Source organism: Pectinophora gossypiella, chromosome 21, assembly GCF_024362695.1.
Source record: "Pectinophora gossypiella chromosome 21, ilPecGoss1.1, whole genome shotgun sequence".
NCBI lineage: Eukaryota > Metazoa > Arthropoda > Insecta > Lepidoptera > Gelechiidae > Pectinophora > Pectinophora gossypiella.
The window spans coordinates 2,997,155-3,024,631 of NC_065424.1; the positions used below are offsets into that span (position 1 = coordinate 2,997,155).

A 27,477-nucleotide genomic window follows, 5' to 3' on the forward strand; every position below is an offset into this window, starting at 1 on the left:
CCTAATATTACGCAACTTTTTGTATTCTGATTGTATTTTTTTTGTATATTATTATAACGTATAATTAAGGAGTCCTAGTTCACTTACGAGTCAAAGAAAGAAATGATACAACTATATCACTTAGAAAGATAAATATTATTTTTAATCAATTGCTCATTTAGTTCCAATTATTATAACTATGTAGAATAGAAAATAAGATGCTATTTTCATAATAAAACTTGTTTCTTACTATTTTATTTGATTTCTTACAGAGAACAATTCCATTCTTCAAATATTAACATAACATGACAACGACATAATTTAATAAGGGACCTTTCAGGCCATGTTCACCATAAACAATATAGAGGGCGTTGTACAGCTTTAACGTGATAATGGCCCCGATTCCAGCAGACACCTCCTAATTTTATTTTAAGTTATATCCGTCATTTTCATATCCGTCGAAAAGGAAAGGGACGGATGATTCACAGCTCTTAATTTTAGGAAAAATGAGTAAATGAATGTGTCGGGTTATTGACTGATGTAAAATTTTTAGACGGTTGGTTTAGATTTGTGCTTAAAATTGACGTGTGTTCCATAAATTTTATGCTTGTCGACTACCCGTCCCTTTCATTTTCGGCGGATAAGAAAATGACAGATATAACTTAAAATAAAATTAGATGGTATTTACAGGAATTAGCACCATTACCTGCCTACCTACCTATTTTCTCATATCTTACATTACTCCAAAATACAATGCAATGGCGGAAGCATACAGGTTGTTAGTGACATCGTAACGAATACTCAGGGGGATGATTCAGACCATGATTCTGGGTTAATATCAAGTGGAATTTTCCGTCGCAAAATTCATGATTTTTTTTTAGTTTTTTTTAAATTATTTTCAATTCTATACATTTGCGATGGAAAATTCCACTTGATATTAACTCAGAATAATCAGATGAATCATCCCTCTCAGTATTCGTTACGATGACACTTACACCCCGTACAAGTACATACGGTAGCCATACAAGTAGGTATGGGTGTTAGTGACACCGTAACGAATACTGAGGGGGATGATTCTGAGTTAATATTAAGTGGAATTTCCTGTCAAAAATTCAATTCATTTTTTTTTTATATTTTCCGATCCATACTTTTGCGACGGAAATTTCTACTTGATATCAACTCAGAATCATGGCCTGAATTATCCCTCAAAGTTTTCGTTACGATGTCACTAACACCCTGTATATAAAAATAATATTTGGATCACATTATGTATAGAATTATGTTGCTACCTATATTGCTTCTCTTTATTTTGATCAGAATAATAATGGGTGGAAGACGTAATTGTGCCTGGGTGTAATAAAAAGGGTCATCATTTCTACCCAAAAACAAAGATAAAAGATGCATGTCCATTATCCATAAAATTAGAAGGTAATGGATGGGGAATGAAGAAAAATCTGTACAGCGCCATCTATTTTGTTTTTAACGAACATAGCCAGGAAAGTCCCTCATTGTCTGTTGTATTCCCAACAATTTTGAGCCGCCATCTTCACCTAAATTGTGATATTCCAATTACATCATTTCGTACATAACAACGATTAACTGCATCACACAACAATCAGATCAAACAACAGCATAAGTCTGAAGTTCCATTGGCGTGTAACAAAGGGAATATAAATACATTTTTGAGTAGTTCCCATTTGTTAATCAAATCAAATCTACTTTATTGAACAGAATTAAGATTCAACAATCAGACATAACACATGAATACAGTACAACAATTATACAACTATAGAATGACGGACAAAATTGGACAATTTTTTATTTACATATTGTTTTAAGTTTACGCGGTTATTATCATAATTAAAACGCCCCCCATTTAAACGCGGTAAGAACCCGTTATTATGTACTTTAATTTTTTTTATTATTTTCCATAGAACATTTTTGTTTGTGTGCCACCCACTAAGAATCATCATGGGCATGTATCGATTATGATTATCGTATTGGTCGGTCGGTTATCGTATTCGGTTATCGATTTGTGTGGTTGTGTGTGATTAGTCGGCCTTTGGTGGATCCATAATAACCATGTTACGGTTGCTGAGGTTGGTCATTCACCTGACAACCCATGCGATAGAAGTAAATAATGAACATGTACTATTAAACAGAACAACTAGTTCAGTACAATTAGTGTCTATATTTCAATATAGATAATATTTTACAATAGCTTCAATTCAAATCCCCTCGCGTCAAGAGCTTTTAGAGTTGTTGTTTGTTGTTGTTGTTTTGTTGTTGTTGAGTTGTTGTTGCTTCCAGACTGCACTCAAGATCGCGTCAATGTGACAGTTCTCATATAAAAACAGGGACTTGAACATGGTCTTGAGGGCAGTCTCAGCTGAGATTAGTTTATTAATACCACCCTTAACCTCGAAAAAGTGAAACGACTGAAGAGAAGTCACATTGTACAAAGTGGGAGGCTGTGACACTGGCTCCTGACACATCTACACACGCTTATAGTCTAGTGTACTGATCATAGTTTAAATTAAGAAAAAAAAGCTTCAATACACATTACAAATAAGATCTGTCTAAGTACAGAAGCCAGTGTTGTGATGTGAGGTATCATTCTAGATTAGGCCGATCAATTCTTTCCTATCAAACTGTATTTATCTGTTTTAAATTTGGTTTTATTTGCCAAGCTTCATCACTAGCAAACTTTTGCTGTACAAGTCATAGAAATATTAATTTCTACATCATTCACTCACAATTAATTCATTCACTGGATTTGCTTTGACTAAAACAAACCAGATAATAGAGAAGATTAAATAAAATGTTGGTAAATGGTAATGTGAGTAGATTAAAGAAATCTATCAAGCTAAAGGCCAATGACGAATACGAATGGGTTAATTTTACTATAGTTACAGTCAATGGAACTTCTGAGTGTATAAATAATATAATAAATGCACACAACTGCTGATCAAAGACAAACCAGACCATGTACACGTCACAAAGTATTCAGCTACCAAATTAAATTGAATTAAAATTGCATAAAATATTGATTCATATGGCATTGAAGACAAAATATATTTGGGCTGCAAAATTGCTTTAGGATTATTCAAAATTTTCAGTTCTTAAAATTCTTTCAACTTTCCTCTAGCAACACTGTTAGCATGTACTTAGATTATCATAATGTAGTTTAAGCACTCAGAAATATTTCAGCTTACAAAATCAATTCAATACTTCCAGACCACACTATACAATTTTTTTAAAGCCTAGCAATATCTTATACAAAAACTATGAAGTTGATCTTTGTTTGCCATTATACCAATGGTCAAACGTAAAACTAATTAAAAAAAAAAAGGTTTGCATGCCTCAATTGCTCAAATTTTAATGTCAGCCCAAATCTATCTTACCTGCACAACCCTGTCAGTTCATTATCACTATGGACCTACTAGAACTATGTAAAACTATCTATTTCTTACTACTACCCTCTTTATCATCAGGAATATCCTCCAAAAGTTTCTCAAGGTCGATCCCGTCAAACTTGGCGTTCTGGGCATTGGATGCATGTGCAAGGAACAGTTCTTTGAGGAACTGTAGTTCTTTGGTCAGCGTCTTCACCTTCTCTTCCAGGACTTGATTCTCTGCCTTCAACTTGCTAACCCGAGTGAATGTTTCTTGTGTCCGCTGCTTTGATTTAAATCTGCTCTTTTTTACTGCCTAAAAATAGAAAATAATTTATTTGTTTATTATGAGTTTAGATTGGAATTGTATGTTTTACTTTCATTAAAGAGGAGGATAATAAACATTGTATTATAAGAAAAAAATTGGACAGGTTTGTTAATTATCAGTAATTAATGTTTTATAATAAAAATAATACTATTGCTAGGTAGGTATGTCATACCAGTAGTATCTTCATACTTACTTAAAATGGGCTTGTTTCACCATCATTACTATTATTTCCTGATAAACTGCCAATTCACCCTGACTACTATCGGCGGAATTTGTTCTGGATGTCCAATCAGAGTTATCCGCAAAAGGTAACTATTTGTTAGCCTATCAAAAGCAGGTGCTAAGTTCACTAGCTTACCTCATTGTTTCTGGCTCTTTTATTTATGTAGTCGTCGTCCCTCTTACTCCTGTAATCGGACTCGTCGTCAGCGTCGCTGACTCCCTGTCTCCCGCGCCTGGTCGGGGCCATGTCATCGAAACACTCGTCCAATATCATCAAAAATAATATTCACACAACCGCGTCTCGGAGCATCGACCGAGGATCTGACGAAACTGCGACGCTGAAAACGTATAAATATAACCTCAGCCACAGGAAAACAAGTACGATTACTAGAAATTAAAAAATATGACGCAACTTGTATACAAAAACAATCATAGTGTGAGTGATGCAATAAGTTTATAATACTTACGAGTATAGTAATTAATTGTGGGGTGGGTATGATTCTTCTCAGGATAAGTACACAAAGGTCGCTCCAAATATATCACAAAAACTTGAACAAAAATAAAAACAAGATTTTGTACATTGACGTCAGAAAATAATTTGACATTCCAATTTGCTTGCATCTGTCAGTGTCAAACATTTTTTAGTTTCGCAAATTCTTAACAGATGTCGCTACTATACTGCAGATTAGTGATTTAAAACCGGTAATTACCGTACAACGTCATTTACATAAAAACTCATGCCAATGAAATTTCTAAATGGGGTGAGCAGAGTCACAAGTACTGAGAAGCCACTTGAAATAGATTAACAGTTTCACCTGCCTAGATTTCAAAGATGTTCTTTTAGAAATACATCTTACTTTCCGTTCCAAACAGCCACGGACCTTAGAAATAAAACTACTTAGTAGGGATTTTCGGGTATTTTTATATGAATGAAACGCCATTCTAATCATCATCAGACCACAATATAATTCTTTCGTCACGATAACCCTCTAACAGCGTACGTAAATCTTATTTACATGTATCATGGAAGCATCGCAGGCTGCATGTCGTAGATGAAAATGATTGGGTCTTATTATAGAACTGAAAGCCTTAAAACATATTTGATGACGTGAATTTTTTTTTGCCACTGTTCCGTATGGATATACGGAATTCATAGTTCGCTCTATTCACTGGAAAAGGTAATAGATAGACCGATCTTTATAGTATCCGAATCTAAATAGACCCAATTATTTTCGTCTACCCATAATACTGTTACAACACAGAATGAAATATGAAAACATAACATACGGTAAGTACTTAGTTTATATGCAATCTCGTATCGTATTAGCAACCGCTTTTAACTTAGCAAAATTAGTTTAAAATTAAGTATTATTATGATGTTAATTACCTTTTTCACAATATCACCGAGCTTGCATGTAAACATCACTAGGAGATTTATTTTACAAATAAATAACTGCTTGGTAAATATTTTTGATTGGAAGATAGTTGTATGACTTATCCCAACATTCTGTGTAAACTTTTCAATAAGATATTTATGTTTGTACGCGTATAAAATACAAAACAAGTAGCAGAAATGAAATAAAATCACAAGCAAGTAATGTGACGTCATGTCATTCTTCTCCAGTAGGTATAATTATCCTTATATTTTGGTTTCAAAAGTTCGTCACTTTCAAAGTTCATGCCCTTTACGAACTTCTAGCTTCTCATGACGTACTTACATAGTTATTATAAATGTTGACACAGAACAAAATTTAATTTCAATACAGTAATTATTTAAACTCGGATTTATATCGTTGTAAGGAAATTACGTCTTCACAATAATTTAGTAAGGAGTATGTAAACGTTTGTATGATTGTTTGTTTGGTTTAGCTAGGTGTAATAGTATGGCAGCTCATTGCCTGCTGCAACTGCTAGACTTCTAGCGTCTTCGGCTACTAAGAATAGTAAAGTTGGATGTTACTTGTCCAAACATTCCTACAAACATTTACAAACACACGTTTCGTTTTCACACACATACACAACACACATTAACTATAGCGGGGAATGGTACAGACAGACAGATATAGACTATGATTCTATTATATCACAGAAATACAATTAAATTTGAGAAACGAACGACAGTCTTTTTGATTTAGAAATGCCTAATATGGAATTATTTCTGCTAAATACATAAATGCAAATTGTTCATTAATAAATTTATTATTTTACGAGAGTTTGAAAGAAATATTTAAGTTATTTTATTAGCTATAACATGTTACTAATACGGTGTGCGTGCCTAAGTTCTTATTCAACGATGTTGAGTTTGTCACGGAATATTGCTACGTTACTCTATTATGTAGAGTTCGTCACAGTTTAATCGTCGACTAGGTTATGCTACTGAGTTCGTCACGAACTCACCTTGGTTTTTCTCACATCACCTGAGTTTGTAACACATCACTTAGGTAGTCACGCTATTTTTGCGACGAACTCATCGTCGTCTACTTAGTCATAGCGTATTGGCAACATGTCTATAAAATTTGAAAACGCAAATATGTTAAAATGGAAGCAGTAGTTATTAATTTTTCATCTTACATTATAATTTGAGAGATCTAGTCTATTCATTACCTACATATCAGATTAGAGTGTCCTATAGGTAACAGGTTATTTACATCAAAATATTTAGTTGTTGCGTTATTGGGATCTATAGTAAATAGGTATTATGCTTTATGACTTGTAGTGGTCATTTTATAAATATTGTCTTATAACTTTATTTTTTGTCTCCCATTCGGTTGATAAGTTTTGTATTTTGAATTGTAATGAAATTATATGTATTTAATGTAGATTTTTTAAGTTTGATGTTCGTTGTAATTGAACATTTATATTTTTCAGTGTTTCAACCGCCTTACGTTTCGACCTCTTTCGTGCTTCGATTGGGAACGTACCTGTCCTAAATACAGAGAGCAAGGATGCCTGTTCCAAACATTGCTTTTGATGACGCAAAATTCGATCTACACACAATTCCATTACATGTCATGTGTATATGTATTTAATGTAGATTTTTTAAGTTTGTATATTATACACCGTAATATATTTTACTGTAGGTATTTATTATTTTGGCACAACTTGATTACATGTACCAGCTAAAATTGATCCTTTTTGTGCTCCCACATCACAAATGTAACTTACGTACTAATATCATTAACCGTTCCTAATTAACTATAGATAAATACAGAATTGAAAATATTCTCAATTTTAGAAATATTTTTTCATCGAAACTGATAAAACTATAGCGTTCTCTATCTTAAACGTTCACTTTCTAGTAAGTGTAAGAGAGATAGATATAGTTTTCGAAGTTACGACTATGCTGTAGTGTATTAGATGTAGATATATATTTATATATATAACGACAAATCCGTAACAGGAACATTAATTTACAAATTCTGTATGGTTTCTACTGCTCGAAGCTTCATGCATACTCAAATTCCAAACACACATTTGAAATCAAATCACTTCCGACTGCAAAAAAAATAAAAATATCAACATCATAACGAAATTGACAATTCTATAGCTTACTCACTCATACTTTCGTATTTACAGTTTTAGCCAGAGCGAGATGGCATAATTTCTCAAAAGTTGAGTTTAGAAATAATATTTTTTGCAGTCACAATAAAATATCAATACAATAAACTATGAAAATCCAACGTAAATGCAACAAATATAACTTAATCACTAGAAATATCTCATTTTAACAATCAAAGCTTCTTTTTGGTTCTAATAGCGTTATAGAGTTATAAGTACATATTATTTTTATGAAAAAAAAAAGATTCCAAAAGGTACCTACATTTTAAAACGTATGTACCCTATGCATTTTTGCACAAAATGCACCTACTTAAACGCAGTCATTCAAATAATATACAATTAAAGTATACAGATTACTTTTTTCACAATTGAACGTCGAAAGTAAGATAATAAAATACCACAATAAAATGTACAAAGAAAAACACAAATTATTTTTATAATACAGTAGAAACCATCGCGATAGTCACACTATCCTTTACATTATTTCAGTTTCAAAATAACATTTATTCCTATAACACTAAGCTCGCGAGTTGTACAACAGTTGTTACGACAAAAATACGATTTTCGTGTTAATTTCCCTTCAACTAGTGCTCGAACTACGATTTATTTATAAATACGGTTTTCATACGTATTTGTTTATCATAATAATTTAGAAGATTATTTTAATAACCTAGGCTCTCGTAACGTTTTATAAATCTTGACAATTTAACAAATAATGTTTATAAGGATTACAATTATTTTAATAATATACTATAATAGGTTATATTGAGCATTATAGATACTAATATTAGGGGATCTTTCAAAACGTTAACCGTCATGCAGCTTAGACTAAAACATTTTAATAGATTACACACGACGACAAAAATATATAACGATACTGGATAATTTTAATTACGATATTCAAAAAAAAAAAAACGACACATAATGCTTATTCACGGACATAATATTTTAAACACATCTAGGCAGTGTTAGGTAAACATTCTATGTTAACTTGTCAAGTCGATTAAAATCCATACATACTAAGTTATTGTTTAATATTATAGATTTGAAACGTTTATTAGCATACGCTTAACCATGACCCTAACTATGACTAACTAATGAACTAGTATCGCTTAGTCAGACCAGCAGTCGTTTACATTATTATCAGGTTTAAGCCTAGAGTATCGATTTAATGAAAATTCTCCAATTTCCTTTCAAATCTGAGCAATAATTCTCTCATCGTGAGCAATCTTATAATATTACAAGTCACTATGTCGATTTTTTTAGTCTGAAATTATCTATCTCATCAAAAGCGAATCCGCATATGTTCACAACATGTTCTTCTGACGAGGTTGTATAGTAGAAAGTCTTTGCGTTTTCTTATTTTAAAAACAATCTTTCATATTATTATAGTAGTTTGCCGCGGAAATGAATCAGTAGTTCCATTTTGTAATTCGTCAGTGCAATTCTAAAGTGTTTTTTTACTTTTTATAATTTTCTTTCAATCACTTTTAGTTTCTGCCAAGGGTCGGCAGTGGTAAATCACAAAAACAAGAGGCCCTTTCAAAGACACAGTATTAATTAATTGGACAGCCAATCAATTGGAGATCAATCTCTAATAAGAATAACCGTACCCGTGCAGTGATGAGCAATATAATGTACCCACTTTAGGACTCTGTCGCACTAACATATTTGAAATTTAGTGAGACTTACAGTTCAATTTGTCAAAAAAGTTAATGTGACATGGTACCAAAGTGTATACATATTAATGCTCGTGACCGTACCTCAGATAAAATAACACTAATACAGCCGAAAACTTGTAACGAACGCATTACTTCATTTTCTTGTCCTCTTTTTGTGCCGGTTACTGAGAACTGTTATTACAACCGCCTGTACCAAGGTCTGATTACTTTGATTACCAGAGGGGTGGAAAGGTCACACAAGCAACTCATTTAAAAAGCAATATTGCAATTTGACATTTGCGCATACAAAAGTAAGTGCGCAATGCCAAGTGTCAAAAAGCAATATTGCTTTTTTAGATGAGTTGCATCGATGTGGTGTTTTTAACTCCTCTGATGAAATCATTCAGATGGATCTGATTGTCTCGTCAAGCTTAAGGCGGCACCTGCATTTGGGTCTTCCGGCACTGGCACAGCCACTTGATGATACGCGCGTTGCGTTCCACCACGCTCGGCGGCTCCGTGTTGCGGTAGATCTGCTTCTGGACTCCTGGACCTTGCACCTGGAGACATGGGCAAGAGTTATGTTAGGTTAGGTCCTGATTAAAATGCGCGCGGTGAGTTTTTATGGCACGGTTCGAAATTTAGCGGCGATGATGAAACTAAGTACTTAGGTATCGACGAACGAGGACAGAAATATAGTATACAGCCTAGTGCGAAAGAGACGACAAATATTATGTCACTGGAATCATGCTACATTATAGTATTTTATGCAACAGTTGTATAAGAAGGGTCAAAAAATGCGAGTGGCGTGAGTTGCGATGTGAGCCTTGGCGAACATCGCAATAAGAGACGCCACGAGCATTTTTTGACCTAGTTATACAACGTTGCATACAATACTTTTTCTACGACGACGTAATTTTAAATGAAACAAAAATTATACAAAGAAAAATTTTATTTATAAAAATTATTTTCCAACGCGCGGGAAAATGGCGGCAAATGTATACTTTTTTTTTATAGTATATCTATGGCACCAAACAAAGTAAAGGTGCCAGTTTCCAGGTCAAAAAAAAAAAAAAAACAACAACAATGCTTTTTTGGCGACATTATAGTACAGTTACACTTTGTAAACAATGCTTTTATAGGCCATAGAGCGTACACTTTTTCAAAGAGTTTAATTATGTATGTACTTATATTAGACTTTTTGGTTATTTAAATGCCAGATTAAAGTAGAGGAGTAGAAAAAATATTATATAGGTACGGGATTCAAAATCCAAAGCATCTTAATACCTATATTATGGGTGAATATCAAAATGTGCCAAGTTTGGTGGCGAACTTTCATATAATTTTTTCGTGAAAAATTGCGTGAAATTTTCGTGGAACCCAGGATCCTTTTGGATCTTTTTCATGTCGAAACCCATTTTTTCACGAAAAAATAATATGAAATTTCGCCACCAAACTTGTAATTTTGATTTTCACCCTTAAGATGCTTTGGATTTTGAATTATTTTGAAATAATAATATGTTTTTTTTTAGTAGGCTAACGTACCGTATAATCGGCAGTAGCCAGCTGGTTAGAGTCTACAGTGGAGGCCGAGGAGAAGAACACAGGCGACTCTGGCGGTGGGTCGCGCACTATCGCGTCGTACTGGCGTGCTTCCAGGCCGAGCCGCTCGAAGAATTGCTGCAGCCGGGAGGATTCCTCTGAGGGGCTGTCCGGGGAGTCCTCGCCCTCGCACGGGGCTGAAGCCGGGCTGCGGCCGTCGGTGCGTCTGTACCTGGAATTTGAAATTTAAGTGTCAACGGAGTCTTTGGTCTAATAACTGGTGTTTAGCTTCGAAATTACACTGCAGGATGAATCACTAGTGAATAAAGAAACAAATCGCCAAAAAAATCTATCAGGTACACGGGACTTAGCTGGCCAGAAGTATATTTTGCGACAGGAAATTCCACTTGATATCAATTCAGAATCATGGTCTGAATAATCCATCGAAAGTTTTCGTTGCGATGTCATTTACATCCTGTATACTTAATACTATATACCTATGTCTGCGCCTCCGGGGATACATGCTCGATGCTATATTGTTCAAATAAATCTCGTATTTAACTGACCGAGAAGCAGGTAAGGCTAGTTTGAGACGGCTCACCACCTATCACGTTGGTCTAACAGACAGCTCGGCGAGGTGTGGCTACTTAGTTCATTTTGCGGTGGATGTACTCTCTCTGACTACCGTAAGCTTACATAATTTATGCTACTTTGGAAGGCTGCTATTCCGGTACACGAAGTAACTGAGTTACAATTACAACTCTGATAGCGGGGTTGGTGCTGGTGAAGGAAATCGGATGAAGGTTTAGTTACCTGTCGGAGATGTCTGACTTGGACCGCAGGATGGGTCGCGGTCTGCGTTGTTTATACCGCAGACATCGCTGCCGCTTGAAGGTGCCCAGCGGTGACGTCACCTCCTCCGCCGGACAGATCTGAAAACAAAACACAACGTTAGCATAGATTATAGAATATCACCCGTATTCGATGATAACTTGAATCCTCTCGACTCCGTTTCCAATTCAGGCGACCTAAAGGAAGACCTCGAATTGTATAGCTATTTAGGCAAGCGAAATATTCAGCGGATTACGGCCAGTTAGACTATAAAGTAAGGCCGGGTTTCCACTGACGCGGAGATGAGCGTAGAAGAGCGGAGATGTGCGGATTTGACCAATCACAGCGTTCGAGAGAGCGGAAAACGAAGACGCTCTGTCACTCTCTCCCTCACGGTGGTTGGTCGATTCCTGAGAGAGAGAGAGAGAGAGACGTTTACCAAACCTGCACATCTCATAATCATTTATTGCAAGTCACAGTTTTACATAGGTGGCATACAGGATATGGTAGGTACATTGTGACGCCCCGAGTCAATGGAAACGCAGCCTTAGAACCAGAGGGGTTGCGGTCGGCGCCCGATGCTTGGTGCGGGGCGGAGGGTGACCGTTATATACGTAGTACTTATTATTTGATATCATATTGTTTTATGTTACCTGTGTGGCATTGACGTAGTCCTGGTTATCGTCGAGGCGCGGCGGCGGGCGCGCATACTGCGGCTGCTTGCTTACCAGCTCCGTGCTCGGCTCGTGGTACCTGGACAACATATACATAACATAAACAGCCTACCAACTAAACAGCCTATAGGTACGCCCCTGCGCACGGCACAGGCCTTCCCTGAAGAGTATTTTTACACACCTGTATTCCCGTTGTGGTAGGCAGAGGTATAGTATATTATACATTACAAAAACTCTTTATTGCTTTTAAACAACACATTAATTCATTATTTTCACATTACACACCCCACTCTCACGTTTCAGTTTCACGTAAAAGGAGGCGAACCTATAACCATTTACCGGGCATAAATCCTGAAAACCATGTGATAACAATTATCCGTATCGGCCTAAATAAAAACTTACGAATATATCACAAATTCCCTTTGCGATGCTTAGTTTGCTTAGCTCATTACAGGCTGATCACTGATCGTCCGAAAGTAAGATGATCCGTGCTTCGGAAGACACGTTAAGCTGTTGGTCTCGGTTACTACGTACTGATATAAGTACGTAGTCGTTACATGAGCCATGTCAGGGGCCTTTGGCGGATTAATAATAATCCTAACACCAGGGTTGATGAGGTTGGTAATTCACCTCACAACCCACACGATAGAATATCATTCTAAATTCTAAAGTAAGTTTAGTTATATAAAAAATAGTTTATAATTTTTTTTAGTTTTAAGTTATTGTTGGAATACTTTTGCGGTGCCCTTAAAGGGTGTCACATGTTTGTACATTATTTACTTATAAGAACTGTAAGCCACCATATGACATGCAACAAATAAATAAATATAACTTTAGCAAAAAAATACAGTTACGTCAGTTAGATCACAAAGTGATTTTTGTGACATGTCCCCACCGGGATTCGAACCCGGGCCTCCGGATCGTGAGAGCAACGCTCAACCACTGGACCACAGAGACCGTTATCTATATTGACTGTGAGGAAAGTGCCCTGGAAAGTCCTTGGGATCCCGAGACCGTCAGATACGGCAAGAGAAGAAGTGTGTTTACCTGGTGTATTCTCTACTGGTATAGTCTCTCTCCTTGCGGCCGACGGTGAGGCATTTGAGCGGCTTGTATGAGCACTCGAAATCGTTGTAGTCATACATAGGCGGCTCGTCTTGGAACTGCGGTGGGGGCGCGCTCGCCTGGACACGAATAACACAATATTGGCTTTTGCCCGCGGCTTAACTCGGGGTAACACGGTTCCCCTTTCCTAATGTACAAATTAGCTTCCTACCTTGAAAGCTGCGAAAAATCCCACATAAAATTTCACCCCCTTTTTGAAGTGGTTGGGAGTAGATTAAAAAAAGAATAGTGCTCGAATTTTTGTTAATCACAAATGTTCCGCATACAAATTTTTTAGCTTTAGCTTTCTACTTAGAAAAGTCCATACAAACTTCCACCCCCTATTTTAGGGAAGTAATCAGAAATCAGAATCATTTATTCAACGTAATTATCATGGATAAACTTTTTGAAGGTCAATGTAACATTTTTGAATTTACGTCATTTCGCAAGGTGTTATGGCTGAGGAGAAGAAATGACAAGAAACTGCAACAGCAACACATCTTTTAAAAACCAATGAGGATATACATTACAAGTTATTTAATAACTAGAGGAACACACTCAATACCAGATATTTTTATCATTTAGGTAGTCATTAATCCTATAATAAGCTTTTTTACATAAAGTAAGCTTCACATGAGCTGTAGTGAGGGGCTAGAAAGAGACAATAATAACCTATGTCACTCTCCATCACTTCAACTAAGTATCTCAACTTAAAAAATCACGTCAATTCGTTTCTCATTTTTGCCGTGAAAGATGGACAAACAAACAACAGACACACATACACTCGCCTTTATAGCTTGCTATTGATTTTTGATCCACCAGTATGTCATATAAAAAGCAATATTGCAATTTGAAATTTATATAGGTACTTACTGCTTTTTTAGTTGTACTTACTGCCTTAATTTGGCCTATTTAACGTGGACAAATGAAACTGTCCACGTTAAATATTTATTATAGGCGAGTATAGGAGTTAGATGTTACCTGAAAATGTATCCCGACCCGTGGCGCGTGAGCGTGCGCGTCGTGCGTGTCATGCGCGTCGTGCGCGGCGTGCGGCGCGTGGGCGTGCGCGTGCGGCGGCGGGGAGGGCGCGCCGTCCTGGAACTGCGGCGGCGCCGACACCACCACCGCCTCCAGCGGGGAGTAGCACTCCTCCGCGTAGTAGTTGTAGCGGCTGCTGGCCGGGATACCACACGTTATGCATGCTACCACATTTTCATAGGGAATTAAGTAGGCGTAGGGTGTATACTATGCACTTCTGCATGTAGTGTGAGGCATAAAGTACTTAGAAGAAAAATGTGTAAATGTGTGTGTGTGTGTGTGTGTGTATCGCTTTAAGTGATAAGGCCGGTATTCGCCATGTACCTAGTTAAGAGAAGAGTCTTTTGTAAATATTTCCCTTTACTTTGGTGCAATAAAGTATATTTGTATTTGTGTCTTCTTCTTCTTCTTCTGGTGTAGGTTGTGAGGTGAATTACCAACCTCATCAACCCTGGTGTCAGGGTTATTATTGAGCCGCCAAAGGCCCCTGACATGGCTCATGTAACGACTACTTACTTACATCAGTAAGTAGTAACCGGGACCAACGGTTTAACGTGCCCTCCGAAGCACGGATCATGTTACTTTTTGGACAATTTGGTGATCAGCCTGTAATGTCCTAACCAAACTGGGGATCACCAAGTGATTTTTGTGACATGTCCCCATCGGGATTCGAACCCGGGACCTCGGATCGTGAGCCCAACGCTCAACCACTGGACTACAGGTCGATAAGCAGTTATGCGCTGAATCAGAATCAGGCTACTAGGTGAGTGTAAATACTTATCACTGGATTTACATAAATAGCCTATATACGTCCAACTGCTGGGCACAGGCCTCCCTTCAAGCAACCGGAGGGGGTATGGAGCATACTCCACCACGCTGCTCCACTGCGGGTTGGTGGAGGTGTTTTTACGGCTAATAGCCGGGACCAACGGCTTAACGTGCCCTCCGAAGCACGGAATCATCTTACTTTTTCGGACAATCAGGTGATTCAAGCCTGAAAAGTCCTTACCAAACAAAGGACAGTCTCACAAAGGACTGAACTCACTGGATTTATTGCAACCCAATATCAAATCACTAGAAAATAATCCTAGAGAATAATCCATCGTTCTTTATATTATTGAAAAATCGTCCGAGTCACTGATGTAGACTCAGTGGTATAATATTTGCACGTTCAAGCCGCGTGGACTGACCTTTGGTCGTGTTGCGTGGAGGAGCCGGAGTCGGTGCGGTGCTGCGCGTGCGGCGGCGCGCTGCGCTGCGTGTAGTGCCCGCTCGAGCCGCCCGAGTCGCGCGCGAACGAAGACCCGCAACGACTTCGAACACACGCACATAATGTTTATCTATTAGTCTGAGTTTTTTTTTAATCTTTATTTATTTGGGAGTTTTTGTCCTACAGGACATGGCAACTCCATAAATCTTACTTTTTACACTGCTTATAATATTTATAGTGCTTATTGCTGAGAAACATAGTCTGATATTATGGGATTTATTGAATCTTAGGAAAAACTTAGCGCGATCTCACATATGGAAGGATACTTACCGGTTTCCTTTACGTCACCGCCCATACCTACATTTCAATAAGATCTCGCATACGATGCTACAAGAAACTCGCGCTACCAGTTTTGTACTAAGTAGCTACAGTTACCAGCACGCAAGCGGCGGGCGGAAAGCAAGAGGGAAACCACTGCCCTATTTTTCCCTAAAAAAGTACCATGGAGAATGACCAACAAGAGCGTGGCTCTCAAATTAGTGATGACAGTTAGCAGTCCTGGTCACGCTCATGTTCCATTTGATATTAAGGCCGCAGGAAATTGGAATCCCTACATGTGAGATAGCACTTAGGTGCTTTTGTAAAAACTGATTAAATAATATCGTCGCTGATGTCGCTTATTGACGTATCTGAAATTTTTGGCGAAACTGATTTGCACCTTTTACAATTGCCAATAAAACACAAATCACTTTAGTAAGATATTATAGATCCGTTAGTGTAGTGTAGTCACGATATAGATGGGTAGATTGACTCGGTATTTTGGGAATAATTCCTTATTAAAAAAGAAAATCTGGTAAATTGCTTGTCTATGAACAGAGAGGGAAAATAAATGGGTATAAATGGGAATTTAGCCAAAATACGAGGTAGATTCACATACCTTTTTTTGACGTAACTTATTGTAGATGGCATTAACTACTTGGGCGGACAAATGGGGAGCGCTGAAGGCTCTCACCCGGTAAGATTCACATACCACATAGACTACATAATTAATTATATACTTAGTCAAAAATCCCAGGCTGGGTGAGCTGAATCACATTGGCCTATCACAAGGCTTATTATTATATCACAAGGCAAGGAGAATTAGGAAAGTAGGTTAGGAAGGTAGGTACCTGTTATATGACTGGTAGTTTTCCTCGCCGGGAGAAGGATGTTCTGAGAATGCTTCACACGAGGACATCAGTGACGAATGGTTCGATCTGTAATGTGAAATATGGAGTGAACAGGGAGGTTACTTACACTCGCATTGGTGTTCTAGGGGGTTAAAATGGCCACATCGAAGCAATTCATCTAAGAAAGTAAATGTGGCCTGTTTAGACCCCTAGGAGACCAGAAGCAATTCATCTAAAAAACAATATTGCTATTTGAAATTTGTGCATTTTTAGGTAAGTCTTGTGCTCAACGTCAACAAATATCAAATAGCAATACTTATTGCTTTTTTACCGACTTCAAAAAAGGAGGAGGTTCTCAATTCGACCGTATATTTTTTTTTTTTTTTTTTTTTTTTTTTTTTTTTATGTTTGTTCGGGCATATCTTCGTCGTATATGAACCGATTTTGATAATTCTTTTTTTGTTTGAAAGGAGATATACCCAAGGGGGTCCCATGTCAAGGAAGTCAGGATCTGATGATGGAAGACCAGAGAAATCGAGGGGAATTTTCAAAAATCGTAGGAGCGACTAGTGCGTTTGTAAAGTCATATTGATCGGATCGATCTTTAGGCTTCGGGAAAACTTCCCGACCTTCGAAAACTGGTCAGCATCAGGGAGATACCCTATGGCCTGGCAAAACTATACAACCTGGAGCAATTTTTCTTTCACGAAACGTATTTAAATCTTGATCAAATTCAATCGCCGGTGCAAAAAAACAAAATGGCGGAAAAAAAAGATGGCCGCCATACAAAATTTTGTCGATTTTGGAAGAAGCCCGTTTGGGTAAAAATAATGTATGGGGCGCTTACTCAAAACGTCATGTAGAGTACGGAAATACTTTCTGGTCACCAAAAACTGCTCCGCATCAGAGAGATACTCTACGGCCTGGCAAAACTATCGCACGTGAACCAATATTTCTTTCAGAGCACTTATTTAAATCTTGGTCAAATTCCATAGCGCGTAAAAAAAAACAAAATGGCGGAAAAACAAGATGGCCGCCATACACAATTTTGTTTTTTCAGAAAATGTCTCGGGATATAAAATATATATCGGGGTTGTGATCGGATCGTCATGTTAAGTATGGAAGTACTTCCCGATTTTCGAAAACTGCTCCGCATCAGGGTGACACCCTACGGCCTGGCGAAACTATCACACCTGAACCAATTTTTCTTTCACGAAACCTATTTAAATCTTGGTCGAATTTAATGGCCGGTGAAAAAAATACAAAATGGCGAAAAAACAAGATGGCCGCCATACAAAATTTTGTTTTTTCAGAAAATGTCTTGGGGGTAAAAATGATGTATAGGGGTGTGATCGGAACGTCATCTTTGAAAACTGCTCCCAATCAGGGAGACATCCTACGGTCTGGCAAACCTATTGCACCTGGATTTTGTTTGTTTCCACGACACCCATTTAAATCTTGGTCAAATTCTGTCGCCGGTGAAATAAAACAAAATGGCGGAAAAACAAGATGGCCGCCATACAAAGAGGGACAATTTCGAATAAACAGGACACGCGAGCTGCTTTAGCAGCGAGCGAACCACGCGAAATCTACTGTATCTATATGTATGCGTGAGTGTGTATGATAGCAGCTTCCACTGACAACCACATGTGTGTATGTACACATACACATGTGTGTGTGTGTGTGTGCGTGTGTGTGCGCGCGCGGGCGTGTGTGTGTGTGTGTGTGTGTGTGTGTGTGTGTGTGTGTGTGTGTGCGTGTGTCTGTGTGTGTGCGTGTATCTGTGTGTGTGCGTGTGTACGTGCGCGTGTGCTCGTGTGCGTTAGCGCGTGTGTGAGTGTGTGTGTGTAAACATGTTCATCAATAATAATTGTGATCACTACTAATAATATATTATATTACTATATATGAATATAAATCAGAAAATCTGTCTGTCTGCATCCTTGCTCGGTCTAACCATCACTTAAAATCGTAAAATAAAATAAAATTTTTAACAAAAAAAAAACCGACTTCAAACGCAAAACTAAAAAGCAATAAATAAATTTACTTCGCACAAAGTAATAAGTACGTATTTTCAATTAGTTAATTAATTTATAATTCTGAAGTCGGTGCCAAGTAAATGCTACAACAACCCTACTACAATATCAAATTACTATGTACACACAATATTGTTTAATACCTATATCAAAGCAATTACAAAACAATGTCAAACAAAAAATTACAAAACAATCAGTATTGAAAAATATATGAATCGGTACTTCGTTGTAGCATTTCCTTGGCACCGGCTTCAGATTTATAAAATAATTAACTAATTGAAAATACGTACTTATTACTTTGTGCGAAGTAAATTTATTTATTGCTTTTTAGTTTTGCGTTTGAAGTCGGTTTTTTTTTTGTTAAAAATTTTATTTTTTAGATAAATTGTTTTCATGTGGCCTTTTCAACCCCCAACAGTAGGGTGTAGATATATTACCTGGTTCCTTTGGAGGAGCAGGAGGCAGTTCGTTGATGCGGCGAGTGCCGGCGGCGACGCGGGGAACGCCCCACCGTGTCTGTTCCGCCCACGTTCATACTGCGGAATGACGAACAGGGTAATGAATAAGGAATAATACGCATAGAACGGCAACTCTCCACCAGCGGCTAAGCTAGGTTTACCTCATCCCCCCCTCCCCCTCGGTTTTACTTTAGTCTTCAATCGTATGGGCGTCTGACAACACACACACAGATGCGCGTGTACCATAACGTCAATATGTAGTGTCTGGACAAAACAAGGTGTTTTGCATGAAGTGTCCGGGGTGTGGTTAAAGCTAATCGGGTAGGAGGACGGTTTATTAACCAGCTACAACTGTTAAATAGTAAGAAAAGACCCGTTGCCAGTATCAGCCAACTCTCAATATTGAGATAGAAATGACAGGACGCTTGAAGGACCCTTTATCTAACTCTTTTTACGTGTTAATCATTTATGATCCAAACATTGAAAATAAATTTGACAATCATTGGATCAGGCATGTGCTGGATTCGGACCTCAAAGTGAAAGGCAAGCGTTTTACCACGGTATGTTATGTTATGTAGTATGCTGTAGACACGAATAAGACGAGGTACTGACTGTTCAGGGTAGCAGCGCGTCTGTGTGTGTAGATCCGGCAGCGACTTGTGGCTGTTGATGTTGTGGCAGCCTTCCTCTTCGCGCATACTCGGCTGCGAGTGTGAGTTCGACCTGGAAAATAAACGATCTAACTTCAAAATAGGTACTTGTTTTGACATAATGGTGTCGCAACCTACTTAATTTAAACTTAATCTGATAGGACTAAAACTAGCTGCATCTCTATCTTGCACGTACTGTAAGTGAAGGACGCCAATAACGTTTAGGAACGTCTATGGCTCTGTGCCGAGGTTTTTCTTGAAGCTTCATTTCCCCGGCTTCTTTTCTCCAGGTTGTGAGAAGCTGCAGTAGTTTTAAGCGGATGAGACGGTCGTTATGTAAAAGATGACGATTCAAAGTGTAACTATGTTACCTACTGAACAAAGATATTTTTGAATTTGAACAATTTAAGAGCTCCAGAGCTTTGTGTTCGCCCCAATATGCACAATTGTATTTTATTGTTGAAACTTGAATTTTGTGTCCTATATTGATTGACGAAAAATGAGAAGCAGAAATAGGAGCAGCGTAGTGGAGCGGCGCTAAGGATGAAAGATGGCCTTTGCCCAGCAGTGGAAAGTATAATATATGTATTCGCGTTCCGATTTCCACTTCTCCGTGGAGTAACGAGCATTCCTCCTGACCTGTAGACTGTATAATGTACCTGATATATCTGGGAGTGGAGTGTGCGTAGTGCGCCGGCGGGCTGATGGCACCGATCTGCTCTCCGGGGGACCCGCCGTCGCTCAGCACGGGCTCAGGTAGCTCCATGTGCTCAGGGCTCGAGTGGCTCGACGCTGCAACGTTCAGGGATGACGTCAAAATAATATACTGTGGTTCTTGGTGAATGGACTTAAATCCACAAGGTTTGGATTATTATATCTTACTCACAGGTAGAACCTATTATTCTTTTTTCCATTAGAAAGCGTTAATTAACTGATCAATCTCAAAAATAAATAAATTATTTCCAATATAATATGCACTAACTAATGTAGCAGGTAAATGTACTTACGTATAGAATAAGCGCTTTTGATCACAACTTCAGGCCTTTGGCGGGGTATCACAAAAGACTCCGGGAAGAAAACTCTGGCGTCTCCAAAACTGAGTGGTCGGTTCATCTTGTCCCGGTGTTCCGGATCCGACTTGTGAGCTTTCGACCCGGAAGTCCCTGAGGACGACGTCCCTGAGAATGTCCCGGAGTTGTGCTGGGAGCGTGACATGTCCCGGTCTGGGTAGTCTTTTAGTCGTCTTGGGTCTGAGTAGATTTTGTGCGCTGAAATGTGTAAAAATTGGTAAACGTACTTAGATAGATTCATTATGAATGTGTTATAAGATTAATTTTAAGTTTGAAAAGGATTTACGGAATTCATGGAAGGACAGAATTAATATAAATGATAGAAATGATGAAGCAATTTCTTAAATGATCAAACATTTAAGAAATTGCTTTCAGAAACAAGTATTAAAACAGAGCGGTAGAATGTGGGTGGTGCTCCATTCCTCCTCTGGGATGCATAGACCCTCCATTAGATAACTCGGACGGATGTTTGGGATGAAAAAGGACCAGTGTCCAACAAAGTATGTAACTACTCTAAAAAAAAAACCTGCACCCAAAGGTTTCCTGGAAGAAATTGCTGCATGAGCAATAAGGCCGCCTGTTGTGCTTTTCTGTATATGTTGTCCTTATCTCTGTATTTTGTGTCCATTGTGCTCAATAAAGTATTTTATCTATTTATCTATCTATTCACCAGCATAAGCGGGGTTGTAGACATTCTCCCTGCTGTCGGTGTGCTCGAGCAGCCTCCGCAGTGTGTTCTGCAGACCCTCGCCCGCGCTGACGGCCCGCCGCGCGCCACCCAGCCTCGTCGTCGCGTCTGGAAGAGATATGTGTAGATACATTTATAGACTAACACTAGAGACACAACTCAACTCGCTTATCTTTAAGATTGACGGCGAAATCTCCCTAGATGGAAAGGTCTGTGGTCAAAAGATTTATAGGTTTGTCGTAGTGTTGATGAAACATTCTGGAAAGGCCTGTCGTGGAAAAGGACATAGATTGATTCCTGACGACAAAATGTTCGTAAGTAAAGGACTCTGCTGGGGAAACGGAAATAAATGAATCATCCTGTCGACGCATAATCCAACGATGAATCAATCTGTCAAATATGCTATAGTGTTACATAATAAACGTTAGGTTAACTCACAAGGATTGCAGCACGCCTCATTGGTGAGGGTCCCTGAGCTGATCAGGTGACAGCCGCCGGCCGCTATCGCCTGGCTCAGGCCACTGCTCACCTGCAATAGTATCAATGAAGATCAGCCTTAGTTATCCTAATGATGGTCGAGTGGAGTGAACATTCCATATCTCTTCAGATGAAGATGACTAAACGACGTTTTTTCTTTAAAGAGATAGAACAAAAAGCATAGAATAAGGAATAACACTACGTATAGGCAACTCTCTAGGTTTACCTCACTCCCCTTCGGTCTTCAATCGTATGGGTGTCAGAAGTCACACACACAAACGAGGTGTTTTATATGAAGTATTCGGGGTGTGCCAAAAATATGGGAGTCATAAATATTACAATTTGATTGTCCACGGTATACCGCGCCTTAGGTTCGCGGCTCACACACACGGGATCACCCTCATTCCCTCTCCCGGTACGTTTGTCACCAATCACCACCCAATGCGCGGTATAGCCTGACTGTAGAAATTTACAATTGTTGCAGACCCAACTAGTTGGCCAGCTAGTTCCGCCCACATGTAACAGATGGCGCCACATTCATTCTTGAAGCAGTCGTGAAACGCGATATCGAAGTTTACACAGCAAGACGCATATACACAACTTCCAACATAACACCGTTGAATCGTCGATCCCTAGTCACACTATCAACTTGTGACTAGCGGGGTACTATGCTCTGTTCGGTACCACGAAAACATCCTTTAGCGGGAGCACATACTCGCCGCCAACAATCGATATACAGCAAATAAGGATTAGGTAACGTAACAAATAATTAGAGGAAATACAAGATAAAAAAATACGGCTTGCAATACAATAGGAATCGGATTCAGTTTACTCGCAGTTAAACGGAGAGAACACTGCACATAAGTATTAGGACGTAATATACGATCCCGACGACCCGATCACTCTAGCCGTAGAGGCGGCCAATCAGCTCGCGACACCAAACACTTCAGAACCCCGATACCGACCCCGCCGGTGTGGTCGACGATTTCCCTCATTCAGCGCTTATCGCTATCGACCCACTAGGGTCGAGGTTCGCGCCCAACTGGGCACCCTCAGGCCTGTTGTCTTGAATTTTGTACCGGGAGAGCCCTCAGCGCTCCCCATTTGTCTAGCCAAGTAGTTAATGCCATCTACAATAAGTCACGTCAAAACTATAAGTATTATTGTTATCTTACCCTCAAAGGCAGCTCCTGCTTGCGATCGAGCACGGTCTCGGACTTGACGTAGAAGGCCTTACTCTCAGCGAGCAGCTCGACGGCCGACTTGCGTTTCTGCTGCGGCTGCGGCGCGAGCGACCGCGGCGCGGCCATCGTGTCCTTCCGCCGCGGCAGCTTGAAGCTCGCGAACAGGGAGTCTGCTAGCCTGCGCCTGGAGCAACAAAGAATTGTAACTTAGAAAATCAGATAAACAACTGATGCAAGTAAGAGGTGCGATCCCTTACAGGGATCAACTAGATGGCACCACGGAATAGAAGAAAGAGTATGGAAAGGCCCTAACGCGCATTTTGTACGAAAACCGCTGTCGCCGGTTCAACCGCACTCTCCTTTACTAGGTACTACTCCTGCAAACAGATAACTACGATAGCTCTGTACCGCTTCTCAAATTCCATAATAAGTACCGGCAATGTATATTTTATGTGATAGGCTGCAATTTTATAATTACTTTTCCTAAGATACTGCATAAAAAAGTTTTTTTTTATAAATAGTCGATCATACTAAGGTTTTTAGCTTTCCTGTGATGAACTGGCATCTACAACTGGTATCGAAGACATATACGATAGCGGCCTCCGTGGTCCAGTGGTTGAGCGTTGTGCTCACGATCCGGAGGTTCCGGGTTCGAATCCCGGTGGGGACACATCACAAAAATCACTTTGTGATCCCTAGTTTGGTACGGACATTACAGGCTGATCACCTGACTGTCCAAAAGTAAGATGATCCGTGCTTCGGAAGGCACGTTAAAACCGGTGGTCCCGGTTATTACTTACTGATGTAAGTATGTAGTCGTTACATGAGTCATGTCAGGGGCCTATGGCGGCTCAATAATAACCCTGACACCAAGGTTGATGGGGTTGGTGATCCACCTCACAACCTACACGATAGAAGTAGAAGACATACGATAGATTGATGAACTGTGTGGTGACTGATGAAGTTACCGTTGCCTCACAGCCAACCAGTGGAGGAGGAATTCATTCCTTCCATTTACTAATTTGACGATCGGTAATTGTACGATCGGTAAATGGAATCAACAAAAACCTAACAAGACCGTTCGTTCTATCAATCGATGTCTTAACTACGACAGAAGTAAAAGATTTCGTAACAGCCAAGTAAGTAAGTACTATTATAATAATTTTCTTATTTAAGCGAGAACTTTCACAAGTGAAGTGTTAAATATTTGCATAACTGAGCGGGTTGCGTCGAGTCATTTGGGTAAATTGTCTTGCGTGTGGCCATCTGTATTGCTTGTTAATATTATAGGTAGCTTCAAAGATCTAAGAGGCTTATCAGTTTGAATTCTTCTACTTTCTTGATTAGTGTGCAGTGCAGTAGTTTTAGGCGGATGAGACGTTCGTTATGTAAAATTGACGATTCAAAGTGTAACTATGTTACCTATTGAATAAAGATATTTTTGAATTTTGAATTTTGAGTGTCTTCAAAACTGGTAAGTACCTACTTCGTCAAGTTTGTACGATAAGGTGCAAAAGTCGAATCAGTTTCTTGAAAAGAAATAAATTAACTGGATGCACTTAAGATCTGGTTACATGTCGTTTCTGTAATAAGTATACCAAAAAATTATTATGACAAAAAAATTATCATAATTTCACCACTGTTTACAAATAATTCGCTGGGGTTAGTGACTGTACTTTTTCTCTTTGATTGTATCACTTGATCTGCTTCATAATCTTAATTTTGACAATATCCTCTCAAGAGAAAGTAGTTCCTTCTTACCTACGTATGTCGTATGTAGTTATCGTTGCTTACGTCGCGAACTGACGTATCTGAATTTTATTGGCGAATCTGATTTGCACGTTTTGTTATTGTCAATAAGACAATAAAAGACAAAATTTTAAAATATTGTCTTACCTGGGAGGCGATTCAAAGGACCGCGAGAACGACGCCGACGCAGCGGCGTCCTCAAACTTCTTGCGCACCTCCTCGACCTTCGACCAGCCGGACTCGACGTTGAGCCGCCGGTTCACCGCCGCTGTCGCCGCCGCATGCTTCACCAGCTCGTCGCGCGTGCGCTTGACGGACGAGTGCACGTCCGCGTTGACGTCACGGGGGCGCGTGCGCGCCTCGTGACATCGCTCTATAAACTGTCTGCGCCGGAGGTGGAAGCTGGCTGGGGACGGGTCCTCGTCGTCGTTTAGACACCTGGAAATAGGTTATAACAACAGTACACTACCTACTTCTTTTTTATAGTGAAAAACTAACCTAAAAATTCGGTGACGATATATAGAGGCATTACCACGATGGAGGTTTGCTCAATTCAATTCTTGTTTAATGGCTTATGTGTGATCAAAATCACGCCAGTATCACGTAATTAAGAAGAAAATATATTATATTAGGGCTCTTTTTCGCTCGTGTGTGGAGGGGGGATCAATCTTGTAGGTATTGGTACGGGATGGAGAGTGTCCCTTCTGTATCGTAGTATTACTGTTTATCCTATGATATGATTACCTAGCGGGCTGCGCGAGGTGCGAGCGGCAGGGTTGGTAGCAAGAGAGCGCTGCCATGGCGCCGGCGGCGGGGGCTGCGGCGGCCGGCCCGGACCATCCCGCTCGCAGACCACGCCCTCTTCACCACCGTGCTTGTCTATGGACCTGAAACAACATAATTGATTACTTACGGAGGGTTTCAGGCACATTTCAATTCGTCTTCTTCTATCGTGTGGTGGATTACTAACCCCATCAACTCTGGTGTCAGGGTTACTATTGAGCCACCAAAGGCCCCTGACATGGCTCATGTAATGACTACTACTATATGTAGTCATTAGTTTAGAGTCCGACTCGGGATTCGAACCCATATCCCGTATCTCCGAACAGCGCTAGCGCTATCACGGATTTAACGACCGACCAGAAAGAACAATATAAATAAACAGTCACATGTGAATTCGTTTATAATTATAAACAATTACAATCCTCGTAACAATCAGATCTCAATGAGTGTCTTCGTCGTCAATGTTGGTGAGTGACATCCGAATAATTATCACGTTCCCATCCCACAGCTGTTAACAAACACGACATCAGGGCAATACTTTCTCCATTACGTAATCTTGAACTTCCTACAACATGTTTTGATATAAACCTCCTTTTTTTTTGAATCGGTTAAAAAGCAGTGAGAATAGTATTTGTATATAGGTTAAGTTACGTGTAAAAGTGTTTTTGTCTGTTGGCAAACCTAATAAATAAATAAATAAATTTATGTTCGGTTCGTTTATTACACAATTTCTTGGGTAAAATAACAGGGTGTTAGTGACATCGTAACGAAAAATTTGAGGGATAATTCAGACCATGATTCTGAGTTGATATCAAGTGGAATTTTCCGTCGCAAAAGTATGGAGCTGAAAATAATTTAAAAAACACACAAATATTTTCATGAATTTTCCGACAGCAAATTCCATCCGACAGGTGATGCTATAAATGTTTATGCATGTTTCCCGCGCAAATCTAAAACACTTGACAAGTTTTTCGTTCAATCTTTTATCACCTAAGATTACAGTGTAATTACGAGTCTTGTTAACCACAGTCTTAGCGACCAGTTCAGACTTTCTACCCACTGGGAAAACGAAAGTACTCGCTCGTACTGGTTTTTTCCATCTTCTAAGCTAATTACGCTGATGAGAAGGCAAAACAATGGCTAGATACGATCTCTGTGAACTAGTATGATAATTTGAGTCGTCGTTTTAATTTTTATGCTTAGTTGAAAGTTGTAGACATATTTTTTGGAGCTTTGTTGTTGAATAACGGGTGTTCCGGCCAGCGCCTTCTTAAATCAAGTCCGCAATTATCACCCGCGTATAACAAAACCTGCATTTTGCATAGGAGTTTCTTGCCAATAAATTTGCAATCTCACTATCGTTCTGACCTCTTGACCGAACGCATCATTTACACAATTTGTACAATTTTATAATTAATATAAGTTCAAGTTAAAAAAATTGGGTTTTATTCTAAATTAAAACTCACATTATGTCTGCCTAAGACAACGGGGTTTATGGGGCTTGTATCATGGTCCATGCTTAACACATTCCTCGCTCACCACTCGGATCCGAGTGGGGCGGGGCTATTGTAGCGGCGCCTACCGCTCGGATCCGAGCGCTAGGGATGGCAATTGAGGATCGCAATTCCGGACCATTTTTCAAACCCGGTATTTTCGTTATTGCCCCCA

At 39.1% G+C, this 27,477-nt stretch overlaps 2 protein-coding genes across 3 annotated transcripts in view; both read right to left on the reverse strand.

Annotated features, from left to right (window-relative positions):
• Positions 1-2,165: 2,165 nt before the first annotated feature.
• Positions 2,166-4,541, reverse strand: LOC126376729 (CCAAT/enhancer-binding protein 2-like). The gene is made up of 3 exons (XM_050024290.1): positions 4,392-4,541; positions 4,061-4,262; positions 2,166-3,690 (listed from the first exon to the last, which is right to left on the reverse strand). The coding sequence occupies exons 2-3, from the start codon at positions 4,196-4,198 to the stop codon at positions 3,442-3,444; spliced, it is 387 nt and encodes a 128-aa protein (XP_049880247.1). The 5' UTR covers positions 4,199-4,262; positions 4,392-4,541; the 3' UTR covers positions 2,166-3,441.
• Positions 4,542-8,802: 4,261 nt separating this feature from the next.
• Positions 8,803-27,477, reverse strand: part of LOC126376498 (uncharacterized) — an 80,415-nt gene continuing 61,740 nt past the window's right edge. Inside the window, exons 2-18 of one of the 2 annotated variants that reach the window (XM_050023928.1) lie at positions 25,771-25,913; positions 25,174-25,464; positions 23,269-23,461; positions 22,055-22,145; positions 21,599-21,724; positions 20,866-21,126; positions 20,518-20,650; positions 19,821-19,931; positions 19,188-19,286; positions 16,715-16,801; positions 15,526-15,648; positions 14,276-14,468; positions 13,238-13,374; positions 12,170-12,269; positions 11,499-11,617; positions 10,689-10,917; positions 8,803-9,703 (exon numbers count right to left, since the gene is read on the reverse strand). In XM_050023928.1, the coding sequence (XP_049879885.1) occupies positions 9,575-9,703; positions 10,689-10,917; positions 11,499-11,617; positions 12,170-12,269; positions 13,238-13,374; positions 14,276-14,468; positions 15,526-15,648; positions 16,715-16,801; positions 19,188-19,286; positions 19,821-19,931; positions 20,518-20,650; positions 20,866-21,126; positions 21,599-21,724; positions 22,055-22,145; positions 23,269-23,461; positions 25,174-25,464; positions 25,771-25,826 (2,478 nt within the window). In that variant the 5' untranslated portion in view covers positions 25,827-25,913 and the 3' untranslated portion in view covers positions 8,803-9,574. Of the gene's footprint in view, positions 9,704-10,688; positions 10,918-11,494; positions 11,618-12,169; positions 12,270-13,237; positions 13,375-14,275; positions 14,469-15,525; positions 15,649-16,714; positions 16,802-19,187; positions 19,287-19,820; positions 19,932-20,517; positions 20,651-20,865; positions 21,127-21,598; positions 21,725-22,054; positions 22,146-23,268; positions 23,462-25,173; positions 25,465-25,770; positions 25,914-27,477 lie in introns of those variants that run through there. The other variant, XM_050023929.1, reaches the window with a different exon arrangement.

Bases quoted from the DNA above. Each gene is read 5' to 3' on its own strand.
- LOC126376729 (XM_050024290.1), bottom strand. From the start codon at position 4,198: ATGATATTGGACGAGTGTTTCGATGACATGGCCCCGACCAGGCGCGGG. The intron at 3,691-4,060 runs GTAAGCTAGTGA...TTCTATTTTTAG, and splicing joins AAAGAGCCAGAAACAATGAG to GCAGTAAAAAAGAGCAGATT.